Source organism: Coccidioides immitis, assembly GCF_000149335.2.
Source record: "Coccidioides immitis RS genomic scaffold supercont3.1, whole genome shotgun sequence".
Classification (NCBI taxonomy): Eukaryota; Fungi; Ascomycota; class Eurotiomycetes; order Onygenales; family Onygenaceae; genus Coccidioides; species Coccidioides immitis.
In genome coordinates, this window is record NW_004504310.1 from 3,218,413 (window position 1) to 3,242,763 (window position 24,351).

The following is a 24,351-nucleotide window of genomic DNA, read 5'->3' on the forward strand; positions in this document are numbered from 1 at the left end:
CCATTTTGGCGCCAATATGAGCCCCTTTGGGGAGCGGTAGAATGCCATTCGGAATGGGGGTAAGACACACGAACAGGAACAGGCATAGTGTGGGCGGCTGGATCCCAACAGGGGTGACTGGGTGACTGGACTCAGAAGTGGTCGCGCGAGGAAGGGGTGAGCGCGAGGGTGAGCACGAGGGCGAGTGAGGGTGAGTGAGGGTGAGCGGAGGGTGAGGCAACGGGAAGACAGGGGACGCAGGTACCTGAGGGTACCTGAAGGTACTTTGAGTTACATAAAAGCGGCCACGGGGAAGTTCCTGATCAGGGCATGGTGGCCCGTGCGCCACGGTGTTGGGGCGTCCAGGCCAGATTCGGCCGTCAGAGCCCTCAAAGGTAGATTTTGTATGTAATAAAAATTAATTACAAAATCCAGATTTATTTCTTCTTTAGGCTTAGCTCTGTTTGCTGTGATATAATATTTTCACCAGCTTTACTGATAAATCTTCATATTTTCCTGTATTAACCTGTCATCTCTATTACACTCATGAATTGAGTGTAGGAATTTATTGCAAGAGCCTTTGTAAGCCTGTCAGCTTTATTTGCATTGCTTTCAACATGCTTGATCAAGATTTCATTCTTTTGTATCCAGTCTCTTAGCATATGATGCTGAATCTCAATATGACATGCTTTTCATATTATAGCTTCAGCTTTAGCTAAGTCAATGGCTTTCTTGTTGTCAATACTTAATTTTGAGCTTCTTAGTCTTGCTGAGCCTTCACTAATTACTCCAGCATCTATCAACAGATTATTGATTCAAACCAGTTCACAAGCAGCTTCACTAACTGCCAAATACTCTACTTCAGTCATTGATTTCAAGATGGACATCTGACACTGTGATCTCCACAATATTGGAGCTCCATTCATGGTAATAATATAGCTGCTGGTGGATTTGTATACAGGATCAGCTCCAGCTCAGTCAGAATTCAAACTGGCTGCCAGTTTCAAGCCTTCAGAATCCATATCTCTTTTAAAGACTATTTCTTTCAATTTTGTGCTCTTGAGATAGTATAAAATCTGCTTGAATATCATCCAGCTTTCCCTATTGAGCCTGCTGTTGAATCTTGCCAGATAATTAACTGCAAATATAATATTCAGTCTTGTACATGTAACTAGAAACTGTAGAGAGTCCAGACCTTTCCTGTAATTTATAGATGTAGTCTGCTTGTCAACTTCATTTTTGAGAGTCTGATCTGGTGTAAATTTGATGCTTATTTCTTTCTTTATTAATATTTTGAAAGGTTTGCAGTTTTCCATTCTATATTTGATTAGTAGATTCTTGATATACTGTTTCTGGTTCACAAAAAGATCTCTATTTAGCTGCTTTTAGATCTGTATATCTAGATAACAGCTCTGTTCTATAATCTTCTTGATCTTAAAGTATTTCTGAAGCTTCTTAATAAGTTATTCTGTTTTGGCTTTATTGAATTCTATTATACAGCAGTCATCAACATGTAGAGTTAGATAGATGTAAGGATTTGCTGTGAACCCCTTACATGGATGAACAGCACCCATGAAGGCCAGAGGCCTCAGCTTGCAAGCTGCTGGAAGTTGCATGTGTTCTTGTGAGGCACTAAGTCATGTGCTTGTGAGCACACATAAAAGGCTGTCACTGTGCAAATCTCTTGCTGGAAGCCAGTGGCAATCTTGTTTACAAGTCATACATAGTTGCCAGAATACAAATCTTTTACCTTGTGTACTCTTTTCCATGTATATTTCTTCTAGAGATTCATTGTCATACTGATTCACATGTACAATCCTCACATTTTGCCACTCTTCTTTGGTGACACCTGACAATGGTATCAACACAAAGAAGCCAACCCCCTGAAACTCGCGAACCTGAAACACCAGCTGAAAATCTATCTGAAGAACAAACCCAAGTTTATGAAGAGACAACCAATCTTGACACCTCACCTCTCTCAACTGTTGATGAAACAAGCACTGTAAACTCAGAGAGAGAGTCTATCCTGACACCAAAAGACAAAATCCAACAGCTTCGCGAGAAGACCAAGCTACTAAAGAAAATGGTGAAATGGCAAGAGAAGTTGAATGCTCTCCAGAACACCCAAAAGCACTTGTGAAGTGAATCTCTTGATATGGCCACCTCCAACCCAACACCCATGAAGTGTCTGTTGATCTTGAGACCACTACAACACACAAAGCACTACCAGACTGGAACCTACACAGAATATCACCAGTTCATCTCAGATATTGAATTCATTTGTGATGCAAGCAAACTGAATAATGAGGATACCCTTGTGTATGCCCTCACAGGACTTGATTATATTGAGAAAGACCTTTGGGAGGCCCACTGTGAAGGCAATCCATCAAAAAACAACTGGACTGGCCTTAAAGAATTTCTATGTGCAAGGCTAGAAGATCCAGCAAACCACACACAAAACTCTTGGTGAGCAATCTTTGGCCTTCACAAAAGTTTGGATGAAACTGATTATGCCTATCACCAACAATTTCTAGAGCTCACAACAGAGATTGGTGAAGAATTTGAAGATTCTGCAAAAATGAAGAAGAATCTATTTATATGGGGCTTGAATAAGTTCATGTGAACCAAACTGGATGAACAGCTGGAGATACCAGATGATATTAATGACATAGTAGCACTGGCTACCTGGCTCTGACCAAGTGTGTCAGTAGCCTATGCAAAGAATGCCTCACACACAAAGTCTACCAATCCAGTTGGAAGTGCTTGCAGAGGTATGAAGATCAATGACTCAAGGCTGCAAATAGATAAGAGAAGTTAACTCCAGAGGCCTGCTCAGAAGATGGGGAAGGACCTTACTAAGAATCACAAAGTCTTGAAAAAGAATGAAAGATGCTTTGAGTGTGGCCAAAAGAGCCACCTTGCAAAAGACTGTCTCAAGAAGAAGAAGAGTAGCAAATAGAAAGTTAGGGGGTCACAAGTAGATAGAATCAATATAATGAAGTTGTTCAAGAATAGTCTCCTTGCTCTCCCTCCTATTGTTCTAGATGTGTGAAGCCCAACTGACAGAAGTATTACCTGGTCAGCACTAATAGATTTGGGCTGTTAATCTCTAGTGATCAGTTTGTGATTAGCTGTGAAGCTAGACCTAGAGATGCACAAGATGCCTATAGAGATTGAAACTGCTATAAATCATGAGAATGTCACTCTTGTGGAAGGGATTGTGAATATATTCTTTGAAGTCTGTAACTCTCAGAAAAACTGGCAGTTGTTTCATGAACAAGTGATGGTTGCAAATATAAGAGATGAGATGCTAGTGAGTTTGAGCTGGCTGCAGCAACACAATCCCAAGATGTATTTCAAGAAACTAAGGCTAGAGTTCCAAACTGTGTGTTATGACCCACTTGCAAAGATTAAACCAGTTAACCTCTCAGAGCTTGTGGAAGAAGAGAAGTCTATCTATATGATGACTCTCTGCAAATCAGAACAGATGATGACAGCAGATCTAGACCTCCAGATACCAGAAGCCTATCACAAACTTGTGGAAGTGTTTAGTGACAAGAGAGCTTGGGAGCTGCCACTACACCATAAAGATGATTTGGCCATAGATCTTGAACCAGAGAAGCAGCCAGAATTTGGAAGAACATACAGACTTTCATAAGCTGAGCAAGAGGCTCTTTGTGAATATCTGAGCAGTGCTCTAACTTATGGGTTCATCTGGTCTTTCAAGTCATCTGCAGGAGCACCCATTCTGTTCACATTCAAGAAGAATGGTGAACTAAGAATGTGTGTGGACTATTGTGACCTGAATTCAAAAACAGTCAAGAATAGATATCCTCTACTACTGATTAAAGATGTGTTGTATAAGCTCATGGGAGCTGCAATATTCACTCAGTTGGATGTCAAGAATGCCTACCATAGACTGAGGATTCATAAAGAGAATGAGTGGAAGACTGCATTTTGAACTCCACAGAGGCTATTTGAGTACTTGGTAGTGCTCTTTGGACTTGTGAACACACTGGCAGCTTTCCAATCATATATTATGAAGGCACTTAGCAAATATCTGGATGTGTTTGTGGTGGCCTATCTTGATGATGTGGTTGTGTACTTGGCTTGTGAGAAGGACCATGAGAAGCATGTAAAATTAGTACTTAAGGCACTCAAGAATGCAGGCCTTTATTGCAAGCTGGCAAAGTGCAAGTTCAATGCTCACAAGATTGACTACCTTGGGTATGTCATAACATCAGAGAGTGTTCTTATGAAGAAGAGCTGCATGGACACTATTCTTGACTGGCCAGAGCTAACCAGTAAGAAAGAGATTCAGGTCTTCTTAGGATTTGTGAACTTTTACAGGTGCTTCATTCCAAGATTCTCTAAGATAGCCTGCAGCCTGACTGCTCTCCTAAAGAGAGGAGAAGCAAAGCTAAGCAGACACATGTGAAGAGAGATGAGGAGAGAAGCCAACACTTTCATGACTGAGAAAGATCACAAAGCCTTCATAAGTCTGAAAAGAGCATTTGCAGAAGCTGTTATGCTTCACTATTTTGATATGGAACAGAAGACCAGATTGGAAACAGATGCATCTGGCTTCACAGTGTGTGGTATTCTATTACAGCTGGTGAAGGATGGCATCTGGATTCCAGTTGGGTTTTATTTGTGGAAGATGCAACCTGTGAAGATGAACTACAGCATTCATGATCAGAAACTGCTTGTGATTGTGGAGTCATTTAGATATTGGTGCTGCTGGTTGGAAGGCTTGTGAACACCAGTTCAAGTTCTTACAGACCATGATAGCTTGCACTACTTCCAGACTGCTCAAGATCTCTTGTGAAGACAGGTCTGCTGGATGCAAAGGCTGACAGTCTTTTGGTTCACAGTTGACCATGTGAAAGAAACTAAGAATCCAGCAGATGAACTCTTGCAAAGACCTGACTATATCAAGAAGGCTGGTCTAGATGATAAGAAGGGTTGTAAGACTGCAAACCAACTAAAAGTAATGCTCACAAAGAAGCAAGAGATTACAGAAAAGTTGAAATCAACAGTCCAAGTTTCTCCAAACCAGAGAGAAGAGAGAGGAGATGAGAATGTGCAACTCACCTTCATGAAGCTTCAGATTGAGATCAAGAAACTACTTGTGAAGGTTGTCTTGGGAGACATGTGCAAAGTGAAGAAGATTGCAATGCAGGTTCAGAAGACCAAAGACCTGGTCTGTAAGAAGAATTCTTATGAAAAGAGCAGCTCCAACCTGTTGGCATTACTGCCAAATCTACTGCAAAGTGATGACTATACAGCTGAGGTCCATGAAGGCATTAAGACAGGTACAAAGAAATTTGTGATGTGAAAAGAGGAGAAGGGTATTCTCTATAGAGATAGTTGTGTGTACATCTCTCAGAATGAGACTCTGTGAATAGAGCTGATTAGACATTATCATGATCTACCCCTTGCAGGGCATTTTGCTACAGCAAGAATGTACAAGCTTATAGCTCACAAATACTTTTGGCCAAGAATGAGAGAACTGGTGAAGAAGTGTTGTGAAGTCTGTGGAGTCTGTCAGAGCTCAAGAAGAGTTCACAGAAAGTCCCAAGAAGAACTATCACTCTTACCAATTTCAAATTACTCTTGGGAATCTATTAGCATGGATGTTATTACAGATCTTCCTGCAAGTCTGAATTTTGAGAAGGTGCAGTTTGACTGTATTCTGGTTGTAGTGAACTGGTTCACAAAGATGGCTTACTTTATCCCTACAACAAAGAAGCTGACATCAGAGAAATTGGCCCATCTCTTTATTTGCAAGATAGTGAGATTGTACAGATTACCTGTAAGTATAGTAACAGATTGAGAATCTCTGTTCACAAGTGAATTTTGGGGTAATTTGACTTACATCTTGAAGATCACAAGAGCAATGAGTATGGCATTCCATCTGCAAACTGATGATCAGACTGAGAGACTGAATAGTGTACTGGAGCAGTACCTGCAAAGCTATATTAATTATGATCAAGATGACTGGATGATGTGGTTGCCAATGGCTGAGTTCACATACAATAACTCACAACAGACTTCCATACAGAAATCACCTTTCCAGCTGACATATGAATTGAATCCATAAACAGAATTCTTGAACCCTGATGAGTATAACTATGTGTGCAAGAATTCAAGAGATCAGGCAGAGACAATGAGATTGCTCCATGAAAAGATCAAGAAATTGCTTGTGAAGGCACAAGCCTACCAGAAGAAGTACTACAACCAGAAGCACACCACAAAGACCTTCCAGGTGAAAGACAAGATATGGCTCAACCTTCACAATATCAAGACCACATGGCCTAACAAAAAACTGGATTTGTTGAGGCATGGACCTTGTAGAATTATGGAGAAGATAGGCTTGTGAGCCTACAGACTGGAACTGCCTCCAGATCTGTAAACTTATAATATCTTTCATGTATTCCTGCTCTGTGAACACAAGACCCGCAAAGGAATTGATAGCTCATCTCATTATGAAGTTCACAAGATGAATGAGAATGAAAAGGAGTACCAGATCTGCAAGATAATTGACTTGAAGAGAGAGAGTCACAAGCTGTGGTACAGAGTATATTGAAAAGAATATGATAATAAGAAGAACAAGACATGAGTTTCTGTAAGCAATGTCTGTCCACTGAGAAAGCTACTCCAACAATTCTATAGTAGAAATCTGGACAAGCCTGGTTTGTGAAAGAGATGAATGGAGGTAGTGGAACTAGAAAATGAGTTAGAGAGAGAAAAGATATAGTCAAACTGAACTAAATTCAATTGATTTCAAAACAAAAGAAGAAAAAACTAAACTAAGACTATATAATTAGAGCCTCCAGCTCCTCCCATGAAGACCTGTAACAACTATCCATAATCTTACTGCTGGAAAGAGCAAGCAAGATGCCTATAGTATAGGCAGTTGTTATATTTTTGACCCAAGTCTGTGGAGATGCACTCTGTAAAGACTATATTGCTATAGCCTTGCTGAGCTCTCTTGCAGGTGAAGCACTTCTGTCCAGATGATGGCTGGACTCCAGCCTGAGTCACAAGAATTTTCTTGTGGAGCTGAGTGTACACAGTTAACTGGTTTGGATTATCCAAACCAGCAATAAGCACAGGTCTTTGGATAGGCTTGCAACACCATGCTCTTTCATGGGCAGACAAAGCTTGTGCCCCTGTATGGGGGGGGAGGCCTGGAAGGACCACCAGATTGACCTGTGATGCATCAGTAAAAGTAGTAGCTGGTGGCATTTGGGTGAAGGTGATCTGGAACCATCATTGTTGGTCTTACAGAGAGGGGTGCTGGGCAGTCTCAAGCATTCTGCAGAATTACAGCACCCACAAATCCTGCTGGTGCAGAGGGAACAACAATAACAATCTAAAGAAGGTTAGCTGCAAACTGAAATGTGATAGAGAATACTCACATTTCTGGCTGGAGCTGGAGCAACAACTGCAGAGAGGGGAGACAGAGCAGCAGAACCCTAACTTCATCAGCATGTGAACCAATATTAGCTTGTGAGAAGCACTTACAGCTTAAGCTGACATGGGGGGGGCAGCAACAACTGATGGAGGGGGGAGAGAGAGAACAACAACACTCTAGAACTGTCAGTTATGAACACTTTCCAAACTTCTTGCAACTACTCACTAAAGACTCAATCTCATCTGCAAAAAAGAGGGTGGGGGTCCTCTCAAGAGAGGAAAGCAGAGACAAGTCATAAGAGAGGGGGGAAGAGGACTGCATACCAGCAGCAACTGCTAGCAAGCATCAGTCTCTCTGCAAACCAAACCCCACACAAAAACAAAATCTAATGGCCACATGAAGCAAAGACACAACCAGAGGTGAACTCACCAGCTTGTGGCCTTTCAATCAATTGTGTGAAACATTAAAGTGAAGTTATTTTTCTTTCAGAACATCAGAGATCTTCTGTGAGCCTGTCTTCCATGTGAAGCAGTGCTTGAAGAGTTCACTTATCTTGATAATGATGATATAGGCTAGAGAAGAAAGAGAAGAAAAGAAGAGAAAGAAAAAGCAAGAGAAAGCTCTCTCTTAAGCTAGTGTTCATTATCTAATAGTGACACAGGGTTAGCAAGAACAATAGAGACTCTCTACATATTATTGTGTTATTGGGTTCTGTTGTGTTATTAGAGTTGTGTTGATATCACATCTCTAGTGAAGCTGTACTCTTTTTCTTATGAGGAAATTTTTATTTTTTCCAAGAGGTTTTTTATTTTTCTACTCATGAAGGTTTTTAACAAGACAGCTGTCTTGAGAGACCAAGGCTTACAAGAAGGAGGAATCTGTAAGAATTTGCTGTGAACCTCTTATATAGACAAACAGCACCTGTGAAGGCCAGAGGCCTCAGCTCACAAGCTGCTGAAAGTTGCATGTATCCTCACAAGACACTAAGTCATGTGCTTGCAAGCACATATAAAAGGCTGTCACTGTGCAAACCTCTTGCTGGAAGCCAGTGGCAATCTTGTTTACAAGTTGTACATAGTTGCCAGAATACAGACCTTTTATCTTGTGTACTCTTTTTCATGTATATTTCTTCTAGAGATTCATTGTCATGCTGATCCACATGTATGATCCTCACAATAGATTTGCTTTCTCTTGTGGTAGAGTAGGCCTATATTATATAAAGAGATCTGGAATTCTAGAGATTTCAGATAGTCAGTAGCTACTTGATATCAGAGTCTAGCAGCTTGCTTTAATCTGTAGAGTCTCTGGTATAAGAACTCTACTAGATTACCCTGTCTGTGCTTGAATCCAGTGAGTAGTTGAACATATACATATTCATTCTCTGGAAGAGTACTATTTAGAAAGACTGTCACAAAGTCAAAGACTCTGATCTTCCAGTTCTTAACTGTTAAGATAGCAAAGAAGACTCTTGTTATAGATTTACTGACAACTGTTGTATAGATTTTCTTGTAGTGAATATCTTCTTGCTGTTTAAATCTGCATACAACTTAACAGACTTTAAATTATACTGTACTATCTGTATTGTTAAGCTTTCTATTAAATACTCATTTACTAAAGAGAATCTGTATTGCAGATTTCTTTTTAACTAGAATTCAGATATCTTTCTCTTATAGTTTGAAGACTTTAATATTTAGAGTCTTCTTTTAATAAAGCTACTCTTCAGAGTATTTAACTTTGGTGATGGATTTTGGTATATCTGTATGTGTGCTGAGCACTGGAAGCTCAGCTTTATTTACTTCTTCTTTCTCCATAGTATCTGTAAGAATTTCTTGCTCTTTGCCCAGGTACATGAGCTCTAGAGTTTCTAATTTACTGTCTACAAGTTTCTTTATGATTTCTGACTTCTTCTTTACAAGATAAGCTAGTAGCTTGTGTTGCCAGCTGTTCAATAAATCTATATAATCATACTTCTCCAGAAGTTCAATGTATTTAGCTTTAGTTAGTAAATTTATAGAGATTTAATCCAATTTCTTGTTAAATATAACATCTTATGAGATCATTATACTATTTATTTCTGGGTCCCAAAGCCTGTAGGTATGCATGCCACAATATTTTATAAATTTGATCTTCTTGAATCTAGATTGAAGCTTCAAGAATTCATTCAAAATCTTTATATAGATGTTACATTCCCATCTATAAACTTATCTGCAATAGGATTAGTGATCTGTTCAGACTTTAAAGAGTATCAATGGCTTTGTGTTCTTGTATCTGTATAGAGGCACTGAGGTAGACAATAGATTTATTATTATGAAGACTGTAGTGAGAGCTTCACTTTATAACTTATTAAAAAGTTCTGAGTCTATAAGTATACTTCTTGTATGCTTGCAAAGAAGTTGTATTTCTTGTTAGCTGATTTCATCTTGTTAAGATATATATAGGCATATAATCTTCTGTTGTATACTCTTGCTTCTGTAGAATTCAGCCAGTTATTAACTTGTCAATTCAGAAGCTCTATTAGACAGTATAGTGCCAATCTTTCATTCAGTAGATGCTTTGATCATGTTGATCCAGTTCTTCAGAATTTCTGGAGCTTCTACCTGCTTCTTCAGAAGATAGATTCACCTGTATTATGTGGCATCATTTATTATAAGTAGGAAATACTTTGCTCTGCTGTAGCTTGAAGAATTAGAGTCTGTAGATAGAGTATAGCCATCACCTGTAATATTAATAAAAATTTTAGCTCCAGACTTTATAAAGTGTGTTCTAGATTCAAATGAATTGCAAGCTTGCTTAGCTTTAGTACAGATTTTACAGAACTCTAGCTTCTTTACTTCTTTTATTCACATTGCCATTCTTGAATCTCTAGCTAAAATAGCTATATTGTGAGCATTAAGATACTTCTAGTGTTTGTGCCAATTGACCATTGTATTCTTCTTGATTTCTGGCTTCTTTGCCAGATGATTTGATGCCAAAAGCATGTTATTGTCATCTTTATTCTCTAGAGTTGCTGTTACATAGCAGAGCTCTAGAAGTTTCATAGGTACTGAAAACACATATGCCAGTAAGTTGCATATTCTAGACATTTGTAGGACTAGAATATCATCTTTATTAAGTACAGCTTCAAAGCTCTGTATTTTATCTTCTGATTCTAGTAGAAAGACATGTTCTCTGTTAACACAAAGCTGTTCTACTGTAAAGCCATCTTGTATAAGCTTTCTAAAGCTTATGAGGTTAACCTGGAGATCAGACACAATTCTAATTTCTCCAATACTTAATTCACCATTGTCAGTTTAGATACTAGCTGTGCTGAATTCTCTGATAACTGATTTTAAACTATTTGTCATAAGTAGTTGTGTTGCATGGCTCTTTGAGTTCATTTGAACTAGATCTGTACATGAAATTATGTGGAATCCAGCTTTAGAGTCAAGAATTCATCTGTTTGTGAATTTACAGGCTTCTCTTATAGAAAAGACTGCTTTATGAACTGAATAAATCTTATCTGTTATAACTGTTGTTGCTTTCTTGCTTTTGTCTTTAGAGTCTTTCTTAGACTTATTAGACTTCATATTCTTGTTAGATCTGCAGAATTTAGCTAAATAATCAGATTTGCTACAGATATAGCAGTTTCAGTTTTACAGTAAGCTCTTTTCTGAATTAAATTCAGAGTTTGTATTCTTATAAGATCTTTAGAGATCTGAGCTTGTTATTGTATTTGTATTTAGTCTTGTAGATCTGCTGTCTTTCTTCTGATCTTTCTTGAGAATTTGATGAAGAATATTCTTCAATAGATTTTTCAAATTCTTCTCTAGTAGATTTGTTCTGCTCTGGCATGTTATATCAAATTAGTTCTGTATGAACTTTCTTCATTAAGATATAATATTCATCTTCAAAATATTATATAGGATGTGGTCCAGTTATTTGAACTCTAATCTCTCAAATTTTCTATAGATTACTAGAAATCTCTCTATATAATTTCTTTCTAAGCCAGTAAACTGTAATGTCATTCTCACTAACTCTATTAATAGACTTTCTCACTGTATCTCAGATCTCTCTTGAAAGGCTGTTCTTACAGCTTTCCAGAGTTTGTAAGTACTAAGACTATCTGATTTCTTAAAGTATTCTCTGGCTTGTGCAGATATTGTACTGTTAATTAGACTATATAGCTATTTATTCTGAATATTCCAGTATTGTGAAATCTTTAAGTTTTCTGACTGTAGTGAGATTTCTTGTCTTTTCAGGATAATCTTCTCAGTATCTACTTGATGAGCTATCTTTAGGATGGCTTTGCTCTATGCTAGATAGTTGCTGGCCCCAGCCAGGGTTATAGACTTCTTTACCATTTTCAAGATCTTCATGAATTAATTGATTGCTCTGCTGGTTTGTGTATTCATGTCTATAAGATTACTGATAAATTCTTCTAGTTTATCCTCAGAGTCTATTTCTTGATCCCCTTCTTGTTAAGCTTCTTGCTCCAGATTCTCCTGCACTGTTGCAGATGTATTTACTTGACCTGATAAGAGACTTACTTGCTGTGCCAGCTGTTATACTATTTTCTGTTGTTGCAGCATCATTTTGTACAATATTTGAAGTTCACTCTCCTCTCTAGACTCCTGCTCATCATTTAGCCAGTCACCTCTGAGCCTACTTGACTGCCTAAGCTTGATTTGAGGTATAGAAAGGTTCATCAGAGCCTTCTGGTCAGGGGTTTGGTGCTCTGATTTGTCTGTACAGTTCACCATGGCTTTAGTGTTGTCAGGTGCTTAATTTGCTTGCTAGGTGCATTTAGCAGATGTTTCACTCACTCTCTGATTGAGTGCCAGAAAGCTACAGGATTCAACTTGCTCTTTAGCTTGATGCCAGAAAGCTACAGAGATTTGCATGTATAGAAGGTGTCTACTTTGATGTATGCTCTCTTTAGTGCTTGTAAAATCTCATTATCTACAAGAATAACTGTTCAGGGTGTTGATTGTAAGCTTCAATATCCAATTAAGCTGTAAATCAATCTTATATGCTTGCTCTTCAGTGCAAAGGGCTATAACCTGATGGAGGACTTGTATGCTTGTCATCCGCTAAGCTACCTAAAGGGGAATCTCGGCTAATCTATGTGGGTCACGTGAGCGAGGTGCTAGTTGGATTACCTAACAAGATAACTTGGGATGGCGTCGGCGAATCTAAACGCCGAGACTGGAAGAGTTATTCCGTGCCTCGGCTGTTTGAGAGCTCTCAGCGGAGTCGCCGTCTTGTTAGCGAGCGGGAGTCGGTCCCTTTAACACTCGACCTTTCCCCCAACACCAACCCGAGGGCATCTCAATTCAGCTTCATCACTTGTTCAGTGCATTCCCAATTTTTCTCTGTTGATACAATGGATTCGTCATCGCTTTTCGACGTCAAGGTAAGCAGTTCCTTCCATCCTTACCTGATGATCTGCCCCCGCTCACCCTGGGACAGGGCAAAGTTGTGCTGGTCACCGGCGGCGCCAAAGGCATTGGCCGTATGATCTCTGAGGGCTACGTTGCCAACGGTGCCACCGTGTATATCACCGCTCGTGACCTTGCTGCGTGTGAGAAAGCCTGCGCTGAGCTCAATGCCCTGGGGAAAGGCAAGGCCCATGCTATCCGCGCCGATTTCTACAAGGAAGAAGACTGCAAGAGACTGTTCGAGGAGTTTTCTAAGAGAGAAGATAGTAGGTCCTTTCTATTAGCTCCGTCTTGGGGTTTTCCGTGCTCACGATCCCTCAGAACTACATGTGCTAGTGAACAACGCCGGTTCCAACTGGGGCGCACCATACGATGAATATCCCTCTTCTGCCTGGACACGTGTGCTGACGCTCAACCTCCACCGTGTTTTCATGGTCACTCAGCTCTTCACACCATTGCTCGAGAAGGCAGCGAAGCCCTTGGATCCCGCCAGAATCATCAACATTGGAAGCATTGACGGTCTCCGTGTTCCCTCCCTCGAGACATTCGCATATAGCTCCAGCAAGGCAGGCTTGCACCATCTTAGCCGCGTGTTGGCCCACCATTTGGGCCAGAGAAATATTACGTGAGTATCCCCGGAATAGCTGTATGACAATAAAAGTTACAACTGAGTGAAAGCTAACTCTTTCTAGATCCAACACCCTCGCCTGCGGCCCGTTCGAGAGCAAAATGATGGCAGCTACGCTAAAGAGATTCAAGGACTCGATCGAAGCTGGTATCCCACTGCATCGTATCGGCACTCCTGAGGACGTTGCTGGAGCTTGTCTGTTCCTAAGTAGCCGTGCCGGCTCATATATTAACGGAGCAACAATAACGGTGGATGGGGGTAGCGCTATTGCGGCGAAGCTCTAATTTGATACTATTCATGATATTATTACCATATGTACGATTCCAATATATAACGGGGCTTTTTTTGATATTGTTTTCTGCTCTCCTTCCAGTCCACGGTCCAAAAAACTTAACCGTGAAGAGGGCAAAGTCAAATACGTTAAGTTTGCTTGCTATTTTCCCGTTTTAACTTAATACATACCAAAGAGAGGCGAGTATCGAGTGGCGACTTGCGATGTTGCCAATAAGTCGCAGGTACTTAACTATATGTGAAGCTGTCTGGCCAGCAGCAACGAGGCCAAAACCCGGCCATGCACGGGGTGGCTTGACTACCCGAAGGGCGGTCAAGTTTTGACTAGAACTCCTCCCTCTTGATCGTGCGCGTGTAACTGGCGAATTCCAGCGAGCAGGGCCCGTGATTTGCCACAGAAAAGCGCAAGAGCACCTCTATAGGCTGTATGGGGATGCACTCATTCAGAGTTACCCTTTTTCGACGCTCTTTTGGTAACTACTAAGCTCTCATTTTGCGACGTGACCTGAGACCTCTTCCAAGCCGCTTTAAATCAAGAACACCATGCAACCCCCATCCATTCTTTTCAATCTCAATGCTTTTCGCACATTCGCCCAGCTATGGCCGGGCACCAAAACTCCCTGCACATAGCTGAATGCACCGTAGTTCAAGACAAGGGGGTCGGCCGCCGCGATGGAGTTGATGTGATCTGCAAAATGAAGCATGACGTGCTCCAGGCTGGGGCAGAGGCCAGTCAGGGCGCTCCCATCGAATCCTTAAGGGAATGGCGAACTCACAGCATCTCACCGCCCCAGCTAGCTTAGCATCGCTTACTCCAATTCAAGTAGTAAGCTACAAGGATGGCATAAGCCAGGATAGCGTGAGCCAGGGTGGCATAAGCTACAAGGATCAACAGCTCCTCCGATCAAGATACTCCGTACGGAGTAGATGGAGAAGAATTTCGGCGATGATAGATCAAAGATTTACATGTAACTACTCCCGAGTTGCGAAAGCAGCGATATGCGCCTTACCCGATTTGGGAGACGCTAAACTATATTAGGAAATTCCCCAAAGATGCGGTATACCTTCTATAGTCAAGAGGGAACCTGGATTTTCCCAAAATACTCTATTGGCACTAGTCCCGGAGGAGTGCTGGTGATGGAGGACTCGTATGTGTTGGAGCATGGAAATCTAATCTTCGTTGTGCTGCTACAAAAGCGGCTAGCGAGATCTCATCTCTTATGGTGAGATGGAGCTTGGCAGCAGAAAAGAGTCAGATCAAGAGTGATCACATGAGATCACATGTGTGCTAAACCCAAAAGGGTTTAAGGATATGTATCAGATGTGTATGGCTGAGTTAATACTCTAGAAGTTTGGAATACTAACCTCGTGTCCAAGGCCTTGACCTGCTGGGTAGTGAGTGTACATTGTGCGATGTGCCAGTTGATGGTTCGAAGGCTGAAGCGGGGATGTATGTATGTCAGCCAATCAGTCTTCACAAGGATGTACTACTCCGTAGATGAAGTAAAAATGCGTACACACTTGGACATGGGCTGAGAAGGCGCAAAAGATGGCTCTGGCATGGTAGCTGGAATCATAATCTGGGAGGATAGTTGCTGGCCATAACCCTAGGTTGAAACGAGGGTAAGCATGATGGGTGGATAGATCTCGGGTTTGAAGGGAAATACCTCAACCCAGAAAGGCCGCTGGAAATCAATATCCTTATGGCGAACAACTTTGCCGTCCTGAATCCATTTAAACCGTCCTGGGAGCTCTTTTGTATGATACAGGTTGATAGCAGTCTGGAGGTTTAGCTTTTGTGGTTCATCAGTGGCAGGGTTGTTGATCATGGCCTGCAACTCTGCAATACGGCCTGGCACATCCCACTGGATGGGGTTGGGGAATGTAGGCAGCGGCTTGAAAGGGCGCGACATGGCTTGCGAGATAGAGATGGAGACGAGATGGTGGTGGTGAAGGGTGAGGATGGGGGAAGAACCATTTGCGGTGGTTGAATGCGAGTGGGGTTGAAACTAAGAGATGACTCCTGGCCACTCAAAAAGACCTGGGGCACGTGACTCAGGGCAAAACTGTTTTATCCAACTACTCCGTAGTTAACTTTTTGGATTTACCAATCTCTCTGATGCCTTTTTCAGCCAATCCACTGGTAACACGTGATCTCGCCCTTCTGCCACGGCCCGCCACTGTTACAACCACCACGCATTCTGAACACTGATTTCGCATCATCACCCACCATACAATCACCCAGCTCACCCACCACCCATCTAGCATTTCATAACAGCACCGAAAATGGCTCCATGGGCAGCCACCAGCTCACCCAGGCCACATAGTATTGAGTGGTTGAAGAATGTAAGAAAGACTTAAGATCATGATGATAGGTGTGGTCCACATTGAGTATAACCTCAATGGCCATCAAAAAACAAGGTACACATGGCACCCATTGGGCTCTTGATGTTCAAACAAATTAACTAATGTTGAGATGTAAGTGTAGCCTGGGTGTGAAGGATCTGCATCTTGCAGATGCTCAAGTATCTCATACTTATAGATATTCTTTAGCTTTCTGTAACACTCTGTGCTCAAAATCTTTAATGCCCTGAAGTTGCACTCTCTGGATGCACTTATAAGTAGTTGTATAATTAATGAATGAAGGAAACTTACTCTGTATTTTGAACAAGCCACACAGTCAAATATCTCTCTAAGTCAAGTTTTCTCAGATTATTGTTGTCTTTGTATTTGCTGGGCAGAGTTTCTGATTTGAATTCATTGGATTGATATGAGATAGCAGGGGTAGATGGTGTTGAAAATTCAGTTCCATTCTGAGGTCTTGACATGGACTTTTGGAAGGTTTACACAAAGGGCTGGGGATTTTTTCTTTAATAAGGATTACACACTCCCTTCATGTTCCTTTATATGCTTCATCTGATCTTCAGAGACAAGCACTCTTAAAGTGGCTGCCTCTTCACACTGAATCCGGGCCTTGTGCTAGAAGGGTAATTCTCTTGAATCCAGATCTTCCTTTGGCTTTTGTGAGTAGACACGACGGGGTGGAGTCGGGCTACTTACATCATAGCAGCGATCAGGTGCCTCATAACTTACCTCCGAAGGGTATTTTAAATTCTACAAAGTGAATTGTCAGCGACCAAGAGATAAAAAATCTGGAAAGCCTTCCTGTGGTAAGCTCTCCCAAAAATCCTGCTTTGTCTCAAATCATTCTTCTTCGCCGTTTATCTAATCGAAAAGCAAAGCAAAAAAAAAAAAAAAAAAGAAAAAGGCCCCGAAATCACTAGCCAGGTTATCATCGGCCTTGCCAGAGACCTCCAGGCTGGTTGGCTGTAACGGCTGAACGTCACACCTTGGCGGCTTGACTCTGTCATACTACGAGTGACATCCACAAATACCTTGCACCCGGCCCATCTTCTCCACCTTTTCAAGGGTGAGCTCATTTCCTCCACGGTCTTCGGACGTAGCAGGCAAAGTCTTGCATTTGCCTGTGTTCGAAGTTCTCGTTCAACCTCCCCGCCGACCATCTTCTCCCTAGCACGTTGACCTCCAGCTCCATTCGTACCTCAGACCTTGAACTCGAACACCCGGCGGTACATTAATATCGCTAAAACAGCAAACTGCAGTCCGTCGTGTAGGATGAACTCGTCATATGCGAGTTCAAGGCATTCTCGGTCGAGCTCTGACGGTATTGATCCATTCTCCGATCCTGACATCTACTACGGCGGAAACGAGAGCATTGTGGGACAGCATGCTCGGACTCACAAGCGGGCACACTCATCGGTTAGTCTCAATTTCTCTTAAGGCCGCTTGCAACTCTGCATGATGCATCGATCAGGCTCTCTTGCTTACAGCTCGTCTTTAGTCTTTGAAGAGGTTTGATTTTACAGAGATAAGTGCTTTTATCGGCAGGAGATCTAGTCACGGTGGGTTACCGCTGAATTCCTTCTTGAATGGCTTGAGATTCGTCTTTGCAAATTAGTGCTAACGTACTTTCTAACTGTAGATGAGGTTTCTCATCCCCGAAGGTTCCTCATCGACGTCGATGCGACATTGGAGGCATTGCTTGAAAGGGAAGATACGGACAGAAATATGCAGATAACAATTGAGGATGAGGGGCCGAAGGTATTGCCATTGAAATGGCTATAATGCTTTCAAATACAAAGATCTAATCGCTGTGTTATCTAGGTGTTCTCTGTCGGTACTGCCGCCTCGTCCGGCTTCAACAGATTTGATTTGAGGGGCACCTATATGCTTTCGAACCTCCTCCAAGAGCTAACCATCGCGAAGGACTATGGGCGAAAACATATTGTTCTCGATGAGCAGCGCTTGAATGAAAATCCCGTTAGCCGCTTGTCTCGGCTAATCAATAATTCGTTCTGGAAAGCTCTCACGCGACGTATTGACGGCTCTAATATTGATGTTGTTGGGAGAGATCCGAAGGATTGGACGGATGACCCGCGACCTCGGATATACGTACCTCCAGGAGCGCCGGAGCAGTATGAATATTATAAAAAGATCGCAGAATCACAACCTGAATTGCGTTTGGATGTTCAGCTTCTTCCGCCGGAAGAAGAGATTACCGCTGAATTTGTGAGGGACTTGAACAATAAGCCCGGGCTTTTGGCACTGGCAATGGAGGAATATGTCGACCCGGTCACTGGAAAACTCGATTTGAGAGGCGTGCCGTATGTGGTCCCTGGCGGACGATTCAATGAATTGTACGGATGGGATAGCTACATGGAATCCCTTGGGCTTCTCGTATCCGACAGGGTTGATCTGGCGAAAAGTATGGTCATAAACTTCTGCTTTTGCATCAAGCATTACGGGAAGATCCTCAACGCCAACCGATCATATTATCTTTGCCGATCTCAGCCTCCGTTTCTCACAGACATGGCATTGAGAGTCTATGAACGTATTAAACCGGAGCCAGATTCACTAGAGTTTCTTCGCCATGCTATGCTATCTGCGATTAAAGAGTATCATAGTATCTGGATGTCCGAGCCGAGACTTGATCCTGATACGGGGCTATCGAGATACCGTCCGGGCGGCATTGGTGTTCCGCCAGAGACCGAGCCGACTCATTTTTATCATATTTTAACCCCTTATGCTGAGAAACACGGCATGACTTTTGATCAGTTTGTCCAGGCATATAACAGCGGAGAGATTAAGGTTCCAGACTTGGATGAGTATTTCCTGCATGATCGAGCAGTCCGAGAGTCGGGACACGACACTTCATACCGCCTTGAAAAGGTATGCGCCAACCTAGCGACAGTTGACCTTAATTGCCTATTATATAAATACGAAGTCGACATCGCCCGGACAATCCGCGATTTCTTTAAGGACAAACTATATATTCCCCCCGAGTTCCGTGCAAAGGGGAATGAGGCAAGGGAATTTGAGTCATCTGCACTATGGGATCGTCGTGCAAAGCGAAGAAAGGCGCTTATCGACAAGTACATGTGGAATGAAGAGAAGGGCATGTACTTCGACTATGACACCGTCAAAAAGGAGATGACTTCCTACGAAAGCGCAACCACTTTCTGGACCATGTGGGCCGGCGTTGCAACCCCTCGACAAGCGTCGATACTTGTCAGCAAAGCTCTTCCCCTATTCCGAGCATACGGTGGCCTTGTGTCGGGAACGGAAGAGTCGAGAGGTGTCGTTGGTATTGACCGTCCCAACCGCCAATGGGATTATCCATATGGTTGGGCACCGCAGCAGATGCTCGCGTGGACGGGACTTTTACGTTACGGATATCAAGACGAAGCTGAAGGACTAGCGTATAGATGGCTGTACATGATCACCAAAGCGTTTGTGGACTTCAACGGTGCAGTTGTAGAGAAATATGACGTTACGAGGCCAATTGATCCGCATCGTGTGGATGCCGAGTATGGGAATCAGGGAAGTGACTTCAAGGGTGTCTCAAGAGAAGGGTAAGTAATCCACTTCTAACGGACCTTTGTGATTTCCCGCTTACCGCTCTTGTAGGTTCGGTTGGGTCAACGCAAGTTTTGTCTACGGACTCCAGTTTCTAAATGCTCATATGAGACGTGCACTTGGTGCTTGTACACCATACGAAACCTTTATCAAAGCAACGGCATTTCAATACTAGTGTATGAAAACGGCCTGAAAATAGCAACATAAGTAAACCTTTTTTTTTTTAAAAAAAAAAAAAAAAAAAAAAAAAAAAAAGCCCCTCATGTATTTAGAGAAGATAAAGCGAAATCGAAGTCTATGTGCGGCCGTGTGGAATAGCCAAACAGGGAGAGTGTGGGTTTCGCTGGCTACTAAGCACCCAGCTTTTTTATATTGTTTTTTTGATATGGTCCTCTACTACGGGTAATTGCCGTGGGGCAATTGTTTCTCAATTGCTTCAACTTCCACAGTTACTTGAAATGTCTTCTCTCTCTCCCCATCCTCTTCTATGATGCAACTCTACCGAGGTTCAAAGGAACTGCAAATATGCTTGTGTTTAACCATGATTCAGACTTTTACCTGCGTACCGATGTCTAAATCGTGTTATACAAAGGAATATTCCGCCTCTTATATCCAAGCCACTTCGGCAGAATCCGCCAATACTGGGTGCCAGAACTAATCGGAAGATCCTCGATTGCGCTCGCGTATTTGATCAACTTCGCTTCCGAGAATGCAGTGCTCATGATTGCCAATCCATACGGCACACCAGACTCGGCGTTCTCCCCGAGATCATCGGATATGCGGCCTGAGCGGGCATCATCCAAGTTTGCCCGACGTTTGTTGGTACGAGAAGACCGTCCAAATAGCGGTCACGATGGCGTAGAGCGTCGTCGATACCATTATGAGATCATTTTAAATGCCTTTGGTAGCGACGCAAGAAGGCTGTCTTGTCCAGCTAGCCAGGCGGGATGGCTATCGGGATGTCTGCTTTTGGTTCCGTCGTCGTTATAGTTATATTCAACAATATCTTCGAGGGACCGAGTATTCGTATTCTCCGGTTCAGAAAGATAGGCCCGAAGGTCGTTGTAGAAATCCACCTTCATGATCATATACTTAGATTCGTTTGCATATCCGCATTTGGTTCCCCATTCCCAGTCCTATCCATCCGGAGGAATAATCCTCTCATAATCGGTAATTTCTGTGCCGCTGACGATGGTAGCAACCGCACCTTTAATCAGATCGACGAGCTCCAGAAGCTGAGCGATTTGAGCGGAATCTCCAATCCCCAGTAAGAATTCCAAGGTATTCCAAATGCAGCGCCCTTGAGCGCAGATTTATCTGTCAAGAATTGGGAATACCCGCCCTCTCCGGGCGTCTTCCCCTTCTTTACCAGTGTATAATTATTCCGTCTGTCAATACCATAGATTGCATCCAATACATGTGTGGCGTCGCGAACTGTCCTTTCCCAACGTTCCCACCAAGTTGATTGCCGGATATCGGTATTACACCTGAACGGGATGTCAGGCTAACAGTGGGCTTGGTGCCAACAGTAGAATTTCTTTCCGCGGGTTGGACAACTATTCCACATATCAGCAAATTTCCATATTATGATTGTATATCTCTAACAGATAGCATAATTGCCACTTCCGTCGGTCTCAGTGTCCAATGCGAAAGGCGCCTGATTAATAGATACCGCAATCGCAGAGCCTGAGCTGCTTCCACCAGGGTATACAGTGAAATTATAGCACTGCGACCTTGTCCTCCAAAGGCGGCATATCCCTGAGAATAATCCATCTTGCGAATCTCGGCCCATTCGCTCATTCCGGCTTTTGCAAGTAGCAACGCGCCAGCCTTGCGCGATTTATGAACTATGTAGGCATCGCGAGGGACAACACTGCCTTGCAGCGCCCAGCTGCCAGCCGTTGTTTCTATGCGGTCCTTAGTGATTAAGGAAAAAAGGAATCCCATGGAGAGGGCCACGAGTTCGTCCGTTGACGCGGTCTTTGTCCAGAGCTTGGAATGGAAATCCATACTTCACGTAACCGTCTGTTCGATAGATCCTTTCCATATAACACTTGACAAGCTTAATGCTGGTGAGATTTCCTGATGACAGCAGCTCTTACACCTTGTCAACGGTCGCCTGTTCCAATTTGGATCCATAACAGAGCTGCATCGGAAACAGTGAAGCCTCATCGCTATTCTGTTTTGGAAAATGGTAAAGGTATGGGGATATGGGTCCTTGAGGATCTGCGAATCCACTAATTTGTCGACATCATCATCGCGAGTAGCGACCCGATGGCAGGCAAATATCAGAATCGCCGTCGAAATCGTCCGCCATAGCATCGTGGGGACAGAGGACAATCTTATGAGAGAAAGGCCTGCACTGGAGAGGATGCCCGGTATTTCGAGACAGTCTCAAACAAGTTATTTATGTACCTCCTTTGTGGTTAATTGGTGCAAGTGCTGATCGGCACCCATAAAGGCCTGAGTGAATATTTCCTGCTTCTAGGATGGCGGAGTCTTGCCCAGGAGAATACCAGCAGGGGCCAGGATGTATAGTTATGTAAAGACGGGGAATAGGGCACCAAGGAGAGAATCCACCCGCATCAACCAACATGTAGCTGTTTGTCAAGGGTACTAAAAATGTGTGATCCTTCCCCCATTCGTTCATTTAGAACCGTATTTTGTCCTCTTCTGGCGAAGGTTAAGAACTCTAAGCATGATATCCATTCCTCTGTGGCCGAATGATATGGAGAGTCAAGCTGCTGCTTACCCTTGGGACATGCTGATGAGTTAGTTGACTCGTTATCCCGGAAATGACATGGTTGCAATTAATTAAGCAACAGATAATACCCCGACAAGAGTTTGCAGCGGCAAGGATGCAGCGAGGAGTCACCGCTAACTAACTGACAAACACTCAGGACAATCTCTCACAAACTTGCCTTTTGATAATAGGGGCGAGAAGCTACTCAACCCGCCTCTATTTTTTCTGTGGGATTTGACAAGGCTCAAAAGCGCGTTGTTCTCGATCGACTGCCCTTCTTTTCCTCCCTATTAATTAACACAAGAATATTTTGGCTCAACGCCGCCTTCGCACATCCCGTGGTTCATGGCCAAGCTGCGGTTCCCGCGTGTAGCTCACTAGATGCGCACATGTTGTTCTAGAGTCACGAAGCGGTGAAAAGCACTCGGGCTCTGCGATTCGAAAGCAAACAAAGGCATTTTGATTATATCGCCTGAGGAACATCACAAAAGGCAATAGGGAAGTACTCCGCGGTGTCTAGAAACCCGCCCCAGTGGAGGGGGCAGTGTTAACCGCGGAATATCAGTTGATGGATTGTTGGAGATCGCATACCTTTTTGATATTTTGATGCGACATATAGCAAGATCAATTGACTTCTTGATAGCAACGAAGCGGATGTTTTCGGGCGGATATGATCTGTTGAGGGGCACAAGGAAGATTGCACGGCGACTGCGGTAACCAAGCTAATTCGGCCTTACACCTTCCAGCATGTTATGTTGTCTTGTGAGACTGATTCTAACGATTTATCTCGATGGTAGCTGTCGATATCACCATCTGCGCCTCTCCGTCGGGGGGCGATGCTAGGGGAACTGGTCGGCAACCACGGGAAGACGGAGATCGGCCACTACCTTTATGGCGAAGTCTCTCGCCGTGGACAACGCGATCGCAAGAGGTTGTAGAATACAAGGACTACACCTCGTAGGGTTAACTAGGTCCCCGGCTACTCTTGGACGACAAACTTGACGCCATGGCGACTCTTAAAAAAAAAAAAAAAAAAAAAAGGGAAAGGAAAAGAAAAGAAAAAAAAGAAAGAAAAGGCGCAATCTCCAAGAGGGAATAAGCGGCAATACTCCATACTCTGTACTGCTAATGGACAAATTCGGATGCAGATCCGCCTATCAAATGGATCTGGCTGAGTTTCTAGTTCCCTTTAGTTACCTCGCTCGGTCCCCTTCTGCTCCTCTCTATTTCTTGGAGAAGTTATTCCTTTGCAGGTGTCTGCCGTGAAATCACCCTTAGTTATTTCGGCACCAATGCGCCTACACAGCCTTGTACAACCTTGGGCCAAGAAGTCGCTGGGTGTGGGACCGTGCTTCATCAACACACTTGGCGTTCTTCAAGGTCAATGCTTGCTGTACCTGCATATTCATGTTAGTTCTCTCTGCGAAGTCCTCTCTTCCTCACCTCCCTCTCTCTGATCTCCGTCTTTTTTCCCTAATATGTCATCACTATGCTCGTTTGATAAGTGATAAGAAAGAAAAGAAATACAAGCACATTTTATGCGGGATATTGTGGACAAGAAATGCTGGTGGCGCGAGGTTTCAGTGCGCGTGTGAGGCTTCCGTAGACTAGTTAGCTGTCCACTCGGGCTTTCTACCTGGGAAGCGGAGCGAGGCCGGGGAACATACTCCAGCTCTCGAAGACAGACCGATACCAGCTCCCTAGGTCTACGACTCTCCCCCCGCTCCGCGCGAGTGAAATAGTTAAAGCATGGTCAAAGCCTTTCATAGCCATTGCTCCTATCAGCGTCTGCTTCTGTTGTTTCAAAGACCGAACGCCTTGGATGCGAGATCTCTTCCGTCACGCCTTCCCGCGCCTGGACTGACCTTTCGCATGATCGTATCCGTTAGCGAACGCCATAGCCGCCCTTGTATGGAGGAGACAGGGGCATCTCATT

At 43.1% G+C, this 24,351-nt stretch overlaps 6 protein-coding genes across 6 annotated transcripts; 2 read left to right on the forward strand and 4 right to left on the reverse strand.

The window, feature by feature from the left end:
- Window positions 1-6,392: 6,392 nt before the first annotated feature.
- Window positions 6,393-7,962, reverse strand: CIMG_12734 (uncharacterized protein). Its single transcript, XM_001248227.2, has 5 exons — window positions 7,829-7,962; window positions 7,625-7,731; window positions 7,510-7,575; window positions 7,404-7,460; window positions 6,393-7,357 (listed from the first exon to the last, which is right to left on the reverse strand). Exon 5 carries the CDS (start codon window positions 7,228-7,230, stop codon window positions 6,856-6,858), a length of 375 nt encoding a protein of 124 aa, XP_001248228.2. The 5' UTR covers window positions 7,231-7,357; window positions 7,404-7,460; window positions 7,510-7,575; window positions 7,625-7,731; window positions 7,829-7,962; the 3' UTR covers window positions 6,393-6,855.
- A 4,720-nt stretch (window positions 7,963-12,682) lies between these two features.
- Window positions 12,683-13,801, forward strand: CIMG_01997 (short chain dehydrogenase/reductase family protein). Its single transcript, XM_001248225.2, has 4 exons — window positions 12,683-12,791; window positions 12,848-13,082; window positions 13,138-13,441; window positions 13,509-13,801. The coding sequence occupies exons 1-4, from the start codon at window positions 12,762-12,764 to the stop codon at window positions 13,726-13,728; spliced, it is 789 nt and encodes a 262-aa protein (XP_001248226.1). The 5' UTR covers window positions 12,683-12,761; the 3' UTR covers window positions 13,729-13,801.
- A 963-nt stretch (window positions 13,802-14,764) lies between these two features.
- On the reverse strand, window positions 14,765-15,719 carry CIMG_01996 (uncharacterized protein). Its single transcript, XM_001248224.2, has 4 exons — window positions 15,403-15,719; window positions 15,253-15,342; window positions 15,101-15,172; window positions 14,765-14,969 (listed from the first exon to the last, which is right to left on the reverse strand). The coding sequence occupies exons 1-4, from the start codon at window positions 15,646-15,648 to the stop codon at window positions 14,850-14,852; spliced, it is 528 nt and encodes a 175-aa protein (XP_001248225.2). The 5' UTR covers window positions 15,649-15,719; the 3' UTR covers window positions 14,765-14,849.
- A 425-nt stretch (window positions 15,720-16,144) lies between these two features.
- Window positions 16,145-16,758, reverse strand: CIMG_01995 (uncharacterized protein; the record flags this gene model as incomplete). Its single annotated transcript, XM_001248223.2, has 2 exons — window positions 16,391-16,758; window positions 16,145-16,340 (listed from the first exon to the last, which is right to left on the reverse strand). Exons 1-2 carry the CDS (start codon window positions 16,561-16,563, stop codon window positions 16,145-16,147), a joined length of 369 nt encoding a protein of 122 aa, XP_001248224.2. The 5' UTR covers window positions 16,564-16,758.
- A 253-nt stretch (window positions 16,759-17,011) lies between these two features.
- On the forward strand, window positions 17,012-19,847 carry CIMG_01994 (neutral trehalase; the record flags this gene model as incomplete). Its single annotated transcript, XM_001248222.2, has 6 exons — window positions 17,012-17,165; window positions 17,271-17,515; window positions 17,598-17,658; window positions 17,739-17,857; window positions 17,921-19,668; window positions 19,724-19,847. The coding sequence occupies exons 2-6, from the start codon at window positions 17,372-17,374 to the stop codon at window positions 19,845-19,847; spliced, it is 2,196 nt and encodes a 731-aa protein (XP_001248223.1). The 5' UTR covers window positions 17,012-17,165; window positions 17,271-17,371.
- Window positions 19,848-20,885: 1,038 nt separating this feature from the next.
- On the reverse strand, window positions 20,886-21,682 carry CIMG_10854 (amidase; the record flags this gene model as incomplete). The annotated part of the gene is made up of 2 exons (XM_001248220.2): window positions 20,886-21,159; window positions 21,345-21,682. The coding sequence occupies 2 exons, from the start codon at window positions 21,680-21,682 to the stop codon at window positions 20,886-20,888; spliced, it is 612 nt and encodes a 203-aa protein (XP_001248221.2).
- Between the last annotated feature and the right edge of the window lie 2,669 nt (window positions 21,683-24,351).

Coding starts and splice junctions, on each gene's coding strand:
- CIMG_12734 (XM_001248227.2), bottom strand. CDS start 7,230: ATGCCACCAGCTACTACTTTTACTGATGCATCACAGGTCAATCTGGTG.
- CIMG_01997 (XM_001248225.2), top strand. CDS start 12,762: ATGGATTCGTCATCGCTTTTCGACGTCAAG. Junction 12,792..12,847: donor CATCGCTTTTCGACGTCAAG/GTAAGCAGTTCC, acceptor ACCCTGGGACAG/GGCAAAGTTGTGCTGGTCAC. Junction 13,083..13,137: donor GTTTTCTAAGAGAGAAGATA/GTAGGTCCTTTC, acceptor ACGATCCCTCAG/AACTACATGTGCTAGTGAAC.
- CIMG_01996 (XM_001248224.2), bottom strand. CDS start 15,648: ATGTCGCGCCCTTTCAAGCCGCTGCCTACATTCCCCAACCCCATCCAG. Junction 15,343..15,402: donor AGCGGCCTTTCTGGGTTGAG/GTATTTCCCTTC, acceptor GTTTCAACCTAG/GGTTATGGCCAGCAACTATC. Junction 14,970..15,100: donor GTCAAGGCCTTGGACACGAG/GTTAGTATTCCA, acceptor TCTGCTGCCAAG/CTCCATCTCACCATAAGAGA.